The sequence below is a fragment of the Condylostylus longicornis genome, unplaced genomic scaffold (genome assembly GCF_029603195.1).
Source record: "Condylostylus longicornis isolate FDR11 unplaced genomic scaffold, ASM2960319v2 ptg000119l, whole genome shotgun sequence".
In the NCBI taxonomy this organism is placed as follows: Eukaryota; Metazoa; Arthropoda; class Insecta; order Diptera; family Dolichopodidae; genus Condylostylus; species Condylostylus longicornis.
In genome coordinates, this window is record NW_026578087.1 from 1,265,469 (window position 1) to 1,278,646 (window position 13,178).

The window sequence follows — 13,178 nt, forward strand, 5'->3', positions numbered from 1 at the left end:
TTAATTAAATGCATGTATTATATTTACACGTACATAATATTATACGAATGTGTGTTTTTTGTCGTCAGATCTTAACGTTGCAAGATTTTATTTAAAACAATTTATTAAAAAAAATAAAAAGAAATAGTTACATATTTAATATTTATATATCTACATATCAACAAACATATTATATACATATATAGTGTAAAATAAAAATATTTTAAATTTAAAATTAAGAATATTTAAAAAAAAATTGTTATATAAAAGAAAATTTATTTATAAAACAAAAAAAAAAATTAATTAAATTATAATCAAAAGTATAAATAAATTAAATAAAACATATACTTATTTTAGGAATAATTTTAAATTTTTAATAAATTATAAATAAATTAACAAAGTTGATTTTAAATCTCTCTTATATAAGTGCGTATATAACACTTAAAAATTTTAGCAAATTTTTCCAAAAAACAAGCAAATGTAATTTCTAAAAAATCTTATACTTATATTATGTAATAATAATTAAGAAAATTAAAAAATATTCATACAAATAAAAAAAAATTAAATAATTAATTTTGTAAATATAATGTAGCTGTGATTCAAATAAAATTACAAAATATATTGCACATCATATTATACACATATACATATAAAATTGAAAAAAAATGCAAAAAATAAAAAATATGTTTTGTTATTAAGTTTGCATAAATGGTATATAAAAAGTGGAAAATTTGCATTAAAATTTAATATTAAATTAATATTAAAAATAAAATTTTAAAGAAAAATGCAAAATAAAATATGAAATACAATTTTAGAAAGGAAATATAAGTATTTGTAAAATCATAAAAAACAACAATATAAATTATATTTAACATCTGAGAGATCTTTATAAGTAATCTTTGAAAATGGATTAATGAAAATAGAAAATATAACAATTATAAAGCTTAACAATTTGTTATATTATAAACGCTGGATTATGTTATGAATCAAAGGTATTAATTTTTTGTCATTATTATTTTTTCTAGTATACTCGCTTTAATATAAGTACATTTATTATTTATAACTTGCACGTTTATTATTTTAATATTATTAAAATTTAATTAAATTATCACACAATAGACGGAGTATAGTCATATAAAAAAATGTTCTAATTAATAATTTTATAAACTGCCTGACTGCGTATAAGAGTTGGAAAATACGATAGAATGTGTAATTATAAAAAATGTTCTCTTACCGCAAGGTGTGAAATTTTTGTCAGTTTCATTTATTTTATTTTAAATCTTATTCAATACGCTTTGTAGTTTTTGATAAAGATACGAGATAAAAAGGCAGAATTTAAAAAAAAAAAAACAAAAAGAAAAAAAAACAAAATATACTAATATTTTTTGTTTTAATCATATTTAAGTGTTTAGTAAAATATAGTCGACTTCAGTTTAATTAAACGGTTAAATTTTTTGATATGACAAACTAGTCATTTCCTATATGAAACTACTTTTTTAGTAAGTTATTACTGTAAATCTTCTTTTGTGGCATTAGATTCATTTAATTATAGAAGTATGAATGCTTAATTGTATAAGGGCACTTAACCAAATTTGGGATAAGTGAATTAAAATTACAAAAACTATTTAATTAAATTTTCAAAAAAAAAAGTGGAGTTTCAAACACTGAATATTTCACATATTTTTTAAAGACCCCTGAAATTATGCAATTTAAAAAATGCGAATATATGAAGAATATGAGTAACTATTATTTTCTTAAAATTGTGAGAATATTGTTCGTTGAATTCGATTTTAAAAATTCTTATTTAGTCCTTTAAAAAAATATGCAGAAATAAAAGACACTTTCGTAACTAAGTTTCAGATTCTGTAGCTCTTTTTTAATTCAAATTTGGTAAATCACTTGTTAATTTTACATCGGTTCATTATACAGGAATATTCTGTACAAAACTATATTTAAACGCCATTGTTTATACACAGAATCGAAAATGAGTAAAGCGTTTTTTTGGAAGTAGGTGTCAAAACGCAACAGTTTCCGAGTTATAGATTTAAAAAAAAAAATTTGATACTTTTATTGCAATGTTTATGGAACAAATCTGCATATCAAATTTTTTTAATATTGCGCTTATTACTTACTAATATTAATATTATTAAAACTTGCTTTCGCGTTGAACTTCGTTTGAATTTGCGTCCTTTACTATGTAGGTAGACAAAAAGCTTTTTTCTGGTGTGTCATAGTTGTATATTTATTGGCAATTGTACAATTATAACTGCCACTTTTCATAGCAGCATAAAATAATTTTCGTCAATCTGTAAATCTCACTTTTTCAATCAACTTTTCAAGTTACTTTCAAATCAGAAAAATGACATAACGTCATATGAGGATCTTATTTTATATGCAATTTTTCTGACTGAATATGGTGACTGGTATCAGATATATTTTTAGAAAAAGAGAAATACTTATGTAACACGAAACAAATTTTTCTCACATGAAAATTATTTAAAAAAAATATATATATAAGAAGTAATACTTATTCACTAGATTCTTTCTTGGTTACAATATGGTGAAAAGATGAGAATGAAGTCTGAAATACATCTTGAATGCAACACCAGAAAAATTGCGGTATAGTTTGCATCTTTCCTTTATGTTTGCACCTTTGAGAAAATTTGTGATTCAGATCATAGGATTTCTTCTTATAAAATTCATAGTTTCAATCCTCGTTTAATCCAAATGTAATTAGGCATAAATATTCATTAAAAATAGTTCAATCACTTTACCGAAAACTAATTCCTGATAAAAATTTCGAAATCCTTTTCAAAAACAAGAAATGATAGAATTCGACACATTTTATAAAATTCAAATTCAATTCATTATTACCCTTTTTTTAAACATTTGTTAAAAAAATTATAATTTTAATAATATTTTTTCCTTTTTTTAAATTTTAATCTTAAAATTAAAAAAATATGGCACGTAACAAGGATTATCTCAAAAAATACTTCAAAATAATTTTGCAAGCAGACATTCTTTTGAATAAGATTAATAACAATTTAATTTTTGTTATAAACATAGACAACGCTAACACTCTACATTAATAATAGTATTAACTTGAAATAAAAGAATAAGAGTAAGAGAAACTTTTCGCATCTAGTGCTTACTCTATAAACAAAAAAAAATAAATTGAATAATAATTGCTTTAATGAAAAAAGATGTTTTCATTAAAACAAGATAAGCCACTTTTAGGTTAGACAAACAATATCCTGAAAATATTGCAGACTTAAAGAAAAATGTGGAACACTAAAAATAGTGATAAAAAAATTGTCTAAGAATTATTATGAGATTTGTATATAAACATTGCACTTATATTATGTAATAGCGGGGAGAAAATTTTGGCCCTTTTTTTTCAGATAATTAGTGTTTTTTGAAAAATTTTCAAATTTTTGAACTCAAAATTTTGTGTTTATGCCGCATTTATTTTAATACGGTAAATCTGACACCAATCATCGACTCACTGTATTTTGTACTTAATGGCAAACTCAATTGGCAAAAAAAAATCCGAACAGTTATAGCTTTGAAACTTTGCTATAGCTTCAAAAACTCCAAAGCTATAATGGATTTTCGATAGACAGAAGCTATAATGGATATAAGCCGGACATTATTTTATAAAACCTCTTTTTTAAACTTTCCCAAAATACCGGACAATCCTATATATATATGTATGAAAAAACTTGAGTTTATCATCTGCACCTGCACCTGCGCCTCTTTCGATTATTTTATCAAAATTTAATCAATAATAGTTTTCACTGTGAAAACAAAAAATTTCTAAAAGGGAATTTAGAATTATACGAATTCGTCAATCATCTAAGGTCGTTTTGAATATACAGGTGGAAATGATAATATTTACCATATTTCTTATAATATAATTACTGTAATGTGTTTCTCTTTATACAAATTTTTATAAAATTTGTGAATACGATTGATGTATAGACATTACAAGTTTATTTTCCTCATTTCCATATGTTTCCACATATCCTCTTCTAAGCAATTCTTATTATTACTCGTATTATTATTTTAAGTACGTAAGACAGAAAAAAAAATTTCAACAAGCGTCTGAAATCATTTGAATTCCCTTTCCAACATTTTGTCAAAGAGTCGACGCAAACTTCATCACACGAGAAAGGAATAAAATAATATGCTTTTGAATTAAAACAAAAGACACAAAAAATCTTATATATGGAAAAGAAGAGTGAGGGTCGCCGACCGATTTCACATATCAAAAATATAGAAAGGAGAAAAAAAAGAGAACAAAAGGAAAAAAAAATAAACGAAATAATGCAAAAAAAAGGGCTAAAAAGCATAAATAAATAATCATAACTGCATTTTAGGATTAAGCCAGAGCTTTGATGCAAAAGCTTCTTGATGAATATTTAAAAAAATGCACATATTATGTTGTTAATACTTTCTCGATTACTCGACAATTTCTCGTTAGATCCACATATCTGTAACAAACAAACAAACAAACAAATAAAAATGTATAAACAAAAGTGCATAAATGTTTGTAATTACAATTGCACTTTGATAATTTTTATATTTTATACACACATCCATCTTTTCGTACATTAAATTAAAAAATAAAAAAAAATGTTATGTACATTTGTGTATGTTATTCGTATATATGTATATATAAGGATATTTTTATTTTGTATTCTTCTCTATCGTTAAAATGTTGAACTAAGTTTTTTATTTTTTATTTAGCTATTTTTTTTTTATTACCTCCACATTTTTACCATTGCATTTGGTTAACATTTTCGCAAGTATGCAATTTCATATAGATGTTTTATATAGCTATACGGCATTGAAAAATTAAAATCCAATAATATTTTTCGAAAAGAGAAAAATTTAAGAATAAAATATATTTTTTAAATGCATACCTACACATATTTCGCTCTATGATTTTCTGATTTTCTAACAAGAAAAGCAATAAATTTTACTGATGCACTCATGCTTGTTCGGGACTATTTTCAAAATATATTTGAACACATCTCCAAAATAATCAAATTCATTCGATGACTCTTTTAAATTGCAAAAAAAAAAACAAATATTGCACATTGCTCTCTCTGACTACATAATAAAAAATTTTGAGAAGAGCTCACAATAATATAATTTTAATTTACTACACCTAATGCAATATGTCACACTATCACTTATAATAAAAAATTCTAATTTTTCAAATACACGATACACTGCATAGCTACATTTTCAAGCTCAATAATAACTGTAAAAAAATAAAAGCTACACATGTAATGCATTATGGAATTTTCCAATTTATTACGAACTTTTTTTTTAAGATGGACTAAGAGTAGTAAATTTAATTATTCGTCTGTTGCACATAAAATGAAAATAATGATTCCTTATTTTATTGAATTGGTTTATAATTTTGAAGTATGAGGAGATCTTCATATGAATTACAAGTGTGCTGATTTGTTAGTTGAATTAAAGGCGAGATTAAGATTTAAAAATATATGAAGAGAAATTGACAATTTAAATTTATTAATTAAGTAGTACTTGTCTACATTTTTCTAACTAATGATTGTAAGCCTTTCGACATCTTCGTATTTTTATATAAAGTCATTTGCTATATGCATTGAAAATCTTTACTGAAGCTATCGCGTAATTTCCGTTCGTTCTTGCATCTGTTCAAAAAATTTTTATACCCTGTAAGATGGGAAGCTGATATTTTATACGAAAACTGATCTTTAAAGAAACCAGTAGAAACAAATTTTTATTTTTTACTGCCCTCTTCTGCAATATGTAATAATGACGGCAAAATGCTATTCTTCAATCGCAGAAAAATAGAGGCTTGCTTCATTCTATTACGCAACAGTACTGATTTATTTATTTATTTTTTAATGTTTAACTAAAACATTTTGCATTATGAGTCTTTTTTTTTACAATGAAAACTTACAGTAAGATCTATAATTACAAATTGCAAATTATTTATTTATTTTAAATATTAAAAAAACGTTACCTATTGTTTCCAAGTTTATGTAGGTGCTTTTTTAAAATGTCCCTTTTTATTGTGAAATCTAAATTGTCTTTATGTTTATTTCCAAGACGCAACATTCTGTTTACCAGCCGTGCATACCACAATTAGTCCTATGAATAACCATACTACATAAAAATTTAGCGAGTACAGTATTTTACGTCTTGTATGAAATTATCAAGTCATAACTCAATTACCAGTCTTTTTTTTTCAACTTTTTTAATCAATACTTAACATGGTTTTTCTCATAGCCTGATATTTATTAGAAATTTTATGTCATAGGAATTTTTAAGTGGTTTATTTTCTCGGGCAAAACTCTAAAAACTCTCTTCCTTTTTCTTCTTACACCTCCTTGAAACTTCGATGCTCTCAAAAGTGACAATGTTTCTCAATTTTTAAGTCTTTATTCTTCCGAACGTCTAGGTGTTCCAAATTTCAAATAATCTTTCCCAAAAACAGTAATTTCACAATCTGTTTTAACTCACCTTACTGATCGTTGAACTTTTTGAAATCTTTATTATGATCTAAATTTTTATTATTGAATAAAATATTTGATTAAGTATAAATAATAAAGTAATTAGTGATTTCAAATCAGAACTAGATTTATAAGTTGAGAACTCAAAAGAAAACTTATCATCAACGTGTAAAAGTTTAAAGAGATTGAAAATAAAAGCAATTTATGTTTTGAATCCTTCACACATCATAAAGGATCATCGCACGCCTCTTAAAATTCACTCCACTCTATATTTATAAAATAAACTTTAATTAGACGTTTTTGTATACTTGTAGAAAACATAATATGCATGTACATATATACGTACGTATATGTTTGTACATTCGAATTTTGCAGACATTTATATGTTAATAATATATAAATATTTGCAGCAATATATAATTGTGAATATATTTTATCTCTTTTCTTTACTAATAAATATAAATATGTGTGTTTATGCATTATTTAGGCGCACGGGGCGAAAAAAGTACTAAAAGGAAAACAGTTAAAATAATATGCATTAACAGATGTATAAAATAATAAATTTATATATACAGATGTGTATATATACATACATATATATAATTGTAAATTGATGTAGAATTTATTTATATATATACATATTTACCCACATATAAATGAAATTACTTCCATAATTGTGTGTACAACGTACAAAAAAGCATGTACACTGTCTGAACAGAGTACTTATCCGGTTATGTAAGAAACTGTTGAACCCAAAAATTTATTTCTTCATGTGTCTCTCTGTATTATTATGTATGTACAACTCCCAAAGTTACGCCAACGCCAGTTCATTTCTTTTTATTCCTTTCGTTTAATTATTTATGCTTTTTTGATAAAGTTTAACATATTTGTAGTTAATATTATACAAAATGAAAATTTAAATTATAAAATATAAATTTAATACCATTTAAATTATGTTTTATTAGTTTTATGTTTTACAAAACAAAAAAATATTTCATCCATGACGAAATACAAGTAGATGTAAGTAGGTATACTTAGATTCACAATATTTTCAAGCTTTTTGTTGACTTCTGTTCGGGGCTTAATTTTAACATTTCAAGCATTAACAACTATAAATTTAATAAGGCTATTCGTAAAATTTAATGATATTGGAATTTAAAGAAGGACCGTGTGATTATTTATATTTAAATGTACAAATAATTAAATGTGTTTTCGTAGTCATTCTTTTATTTTAAAATTCATTTTAAAATTATAAATACAATTAAATAAGTATGGATTTTTACGAATTCGTATGAATGTGTTCTAATACCAAATAACTTAAAGATAAATGGTAAATAGTATTCCATTTAATTTGTTAAGAGCACTGTGCAGAAGCACTGTGTGCTTATGATTACTATTAAGAGTATTCTACGTTCAATTATGCTGTCACAATTGAAATGAGAGGCATACGAAATCAGAGTTAATTCAGCGTATCCATTAATGTTATACATTCATATTATCGCTGCTATCGACTATATGTTATTGGAAACTGGTATATTAATGGCGATAATCAATATGTTTAACCCACTTGCAATATTTTAAATTTTTAATTGAGTGCTGTAGAATGACCTAAACCTACTCTCTAAAATTAAAAAAAAAAACAAAACCAATTCAAATTGTGCTTTTAACCAGTATAGTAAAATCAATTCATAACGTATGCCATAGGAATTAAAAAATGTAACAATCACAACTCATAAGCGGAATTGTGATTAAGCAATCACAACTCATAAGCGGCAATTTTGATGAAGTTACAGTACTTTTTACCCTTTGAGCATTGGCGACGTATATTATAATCCTTACCTTTAAAATTACAATAATACCAGTATTATGATATATTTCAGTCTAATTGATAGTCGCAATTGCAGAATTTTGTTACAATGCAATATAGATATTGCTGCAATTTTGAGATCTAAGAATATATTTTTTGTTTGCATTTTCAGTTTTAATAACAATTACAATATTTTTTGTTAATTTTGTATTTGTAATATTTCAGATCAAAATACTTCTTAGCAAAATTTAACGAAAAAAATTGTTTATTTGAACTGCCATTAATGTAACCGGATTATAGAAATTATGATAACACAATAAAAAAAATATTGCTGCGTCATGAATTTAGAACTGCCCGATCCAGTCGGATCGGTAGCAGATACAATAACTGTTCATCCACATTCACAACCGAATAGCAATAACCAAAACTTCTACAGTAATACAAAATTTATAAGTTATGTAGATCAGTTACTTACAACTAGAAGTCGACCAACATCAACAACAGCATCTACTGCTGATGTATTATTAAATTCATTATGGCCATCGACACGCCATTATTCAAGTTCATCAATCATTCAATCCACAATAAAGGATACAGCATTAATAGATGCAACTCCACCGTCTAGTGTCGCTACTACAACTTCTGCGAATATCGTTGACGAAGATAATAGCTTTTTAGAAAATAGTCAAATATTAAATAATTTGTTAACAGATGATAATGTATGGTGGACAAATGCAATAGAAGAAGATACATTTAATTCACCGTTGGCATTTGATGCTAGTGAAAATGGTTTATGGAATGGACGATTTGTTCCACCACCACCAAGACCGCCTTTTTTAGATGACGATGTAGTGTCAGACGGTTTAACTACCTGTGATTTATGTACTTGGGCATGGCAACGAAATGCTTATTCTTTAGATGCTTCTGTTGGTAAGTGACATTAAATAAAACTTGAAATTTAAAAGTAATTTTACAACCTAATTTTTTAATTAAATTTATTAAATACTCCAATTTTTGAATATATTGGCAATTATAAGTACCTTTAATATTTTTCAGAAACAACAGGCGAGTTAGGATGGGCGTTTACTTTAATTATAGTTTCAATCATATCAGCTCTTATAGGTGCTATAGTAATGGTAATAGTCCTTAGGTGTAGAAGGTAATAATAAACAAAGTAAATTATCCGTACTAATGTTATTTCGAGAAGTTTTCGTTTCGATATTTTAAATTCGGAATTAATATGAAATATCTAAAAATTTTTATGATTAATGACCGACTGAACCATAACTAAAGTGTTGCTAAAAATGATTTTGGTTTTTCAAAATAAGACTTTCAAGAAATGGTTTCCTCTTAAAACGTTTTAATTTTGTTAATACTGTACTTTTTTTAAATTAAAATGCATAACATTTCTTATAACAGTTTTCAAAACAATTGCAGTTCTTGTAACCAATTATTTACTTATATCGCGGGTTAAGAAAGTATTAGATCGGATATTGAATTGAAATTTATAACTTTTATTAGTGCATGTTTTTAAGAAAAATGTCTTGTAGCGGAAAAACGGCTTAGAAAAATAAAAATTAAAAAGCGTTATGTGCATATAAAACGAATATTTACATTTCAAATTGTATAACAAAAATTTTTTAAAACAGTTCATTTTAAAAAAATAAAATATTCTTTATTTACAGAATAAAATCATCAAATGGTAATGGTAAGTGAATGCCGATTAGCTTCTTTCAAATAAATTTTAATAAAATTTTTAAGAGAACTAAAAATTTTTTTGTAGCAGGGCGACCTCTACCTTGGTGGTATCGTAATAATCGAGGTCACAATGGTCGTTCATCAATGTCGGCCAAACACACAGGAGATAGCATACGAAGGCCCACAAGTAATTCCGGTGTGTGGACATGGTTAAGCAATCGAAGATCTTCTGCTAGTCCTGATCAAATTGGACCACCGTCATCATCACCAGCGGAAAATCATTATACTCATATGGAAGACGCCTATAGTCCTGTAGGTGTTGGTGAAGCTTTGTATGCAGAATTAGATCGAGAATCTGTTCGGTCAGGGAATCCATCATATCAAAACACTGCATATAGTCAATGTGGAGAGGTTAGTTTTTAATAAAATTGACTTACAGAAAGAAAACTAATTTAAACATTATATACAATTAAAGTTGAGGTATAAAAACTAATTATTTTATTTATAATTGTAGAAATATTTATTTCAACATCATGATCAAGACATTCCAATGGTTTCCTCGGCTCCAAGTAGTGCCTATTATTCAGATTTATCTGTAACAGCATTACCAAGTGGCGCTAGTAATGAACGTGCTTATGAGGTAGTTGGTTTAACTGTAATGTCAGCACCATTACATCATCACTGGAACGATGGATCAGGTGATTCGAGTGGTAGTAGTGCTACAGGTTTATCAGCTACAAGAAGAGCAGCTAGATTAGCTGCAATAAATGAAAGTACGACAGCTGTACCATCTGATTACGTCTAGTATTTAAAATACAAAATTAATTAAAGACTCAAATATATACATAATATAATGTAATTGCATACATATGTAAATAGTTATGTATAATGTAAACGTTAAAAAATTAATAATGTAAATCTATAATAATTAGAATGTTGACATTTAAAATATAAAGAGATTTCTGGGTATCAGATTATTTAATCCATTCATATTTATGTTCACATTTTAACGAACACTGTAAAAAAAGTTAAACGAAACTTAAAAATGCTTGTAATAATTTATACAAGGAAAACATTATGTGCTTATTTAATTTTCTATAACAAATTAATTTGCATTTATAATTTTGATTAAAGGACCTCTACTATTTTTATTTAAAAAAAAGAAGAGATAAACGGTTCAAAGTTCAGTTTTATAATTTCCTATTTAACTTTAAAGCTTGTAAATAATTATTATATTGCATGATAGGTACGTTTTGTGTTCTACCAATTTTATTGAAGCGTCAATAATTGTTTCTTATTTGATGTAATATAATTTTTTTGCTCTTATTTCATTAGTTTCTATATCGCCCAAAATTTCATTATTTAATAAAAAATTGTAGCATAATGTTTTCTAAAACCAAAATTGAAATCACAGTGTCGTGTCAAACCAATTGTAAAACTTAAAATAGAAATTTAATAAAAATACTGATTAAGAATCTTAGAAAGTTATAATGTTTTGGTGATATCCAGATATATAAATGCATATTATGTAAAATGTATAAAGGTATTTCAACATGTTATCTATATGTACATCGAAGAGATCAAGGAATTCACAAGAATTAAATTAAAAATTTCAAAATTTTTTAAAATTCACAAATATATATTATGATAGTTAAATTATTCTAAAATATTTTTAGTACAAAACAAAAATTTAGTCAATAAAAATTCTTGAGAAGAAGGTTTCTGAAAATTAATTTGTTTATTAAATTACAAATCGAGAAAACACGAATTTAATAAACTTAGGTCTCATAATGTATGTATGCTTGTAACGATAATTATGCATGAATATACATATAGGTGTAATAAATAATGTAAAATGCGCTTTGAATTATGTTGCAATAATTATTCTTTTCAATATTATCATATAAAACAGCATTGAAGTAAAATGTCGAATATCGTATTAAATAATTTGTTGCTAAAGCAGTTGCCAACCGGTTGTGTGCAAAAGTTCTCTACGATAGTTGATATGCAAACATTATTTTGGCATTATTGTTAATTGCCGCTTTGGTGACCGTCAGATGCAATTGTAGTCGACCGGCATTTGACATTATCAGTTACACCTTGTTTTCAACTTACATACATATGTAAGTTATATATGTATATGTATGTACTTATATGTAAGCCTATATTCAAATTTAAAAATAACTTAATGGGATAATTTTTTAAGCATAAAAAAACGAAAAATAATATTTAAAAAAAAAAATAAAAAATGAATGGAAAAGTGTAACATTGTATTTATATTAAATCAAATAATGTTGTTGAACCGAAAAGAAAAATATTTATTAAGATTTAAATAGTTTTAATATTAAGATTATAAAAAATAGTATTATGCAAAAAAAAAAAAAATGTATAAAATATTATGAAAATTTATCGCCTATTTTTTTAGGAAAATATTTAAAATCAACGAATAACATTTTTATATACACACAATTTACATACATATATCAACTTTTTATATAATAATATATACAAAAATAAAAAAAAAAACGATGGCGCTTCAAGAACAAATCTTTTTCTTTCATAAAATTTTAAAATAATAAATAGAGATTTAAACATAATTTAAGTTGGATTTTAATCGTCGTCATTTATATACATTTTTAATTAGCACCTGGTGTAGATACTCAATTTAAAATATAAAATAAATTCTTTTTTGAATCTTTTATTTTGAAAAATTTCGCGTAATTTTCTGATCCTTTCTTCTTTTACCTCAAGTTTACAAATAGAATGAATGAATAGAATGAATATTACTTGGCACTGCCCTATATATCATTATCTACTGAAATTGAGTCGAATATTGACAGTTTTGTCAGATAATAAAACTATTGTTTTTGGAGAGTTTCTGGGGTATTATAGACAAAATTGCTTTTTACAAGGGTTTTTTTTTTGAAATGCGGACTCATAAATATTTTGATATTTAATCACATAAAAATGCTTCCAAAAAAATGGAGAAATGAGATTAAATTTTTGCTTCTAGTTGCCAAAACCCCATTCAAGTAAATTTTCATGCGAATTATGATTACTATAAATATACTATGATAGTAGATTTGGCAATGAAGTTCTGCACGTGTTGTCAAAAAAATGTGGTTGCTAATGCGGTACTATTTTTGTAACTTGTTTTATAACTACAAGTTAAGATTTGTAAG

General features: G+C 25.2%; 1 protein-coding gene across 1 annotated transcript; it reads left to right on the forward strand.

The window, feature by feature from the left end:
* The first annotated feature begins 835 nt into the window (after window positions 1-835).
* Window positions 836-12,445, forward strand: LOC129614802 (uncharacterized). The gene is made up of 6 exons (XM_055529681.1): window positions 836-971; window positions 8,524-9,228; window positions 9,355-9,457; window positions 9,984-10,006; window positions 10,082-10,407; window positions 10,511-12,445. Exons 2-6 carry the CDS (start codon window positions 8,637-8,639, stop codon window positions 10,799-10,801), a joined length of 1,335 nt encoding a protein of 444 aa, XP_055385656.1. The 5' UTR covers window positions 836-971; window positions 8,524-8,636; the 3' UTR covers window positions 10,802-12,445.
* The last annotated feature ends 733 nt before the right edge of the window (window positions 12,446-13,178 follow it).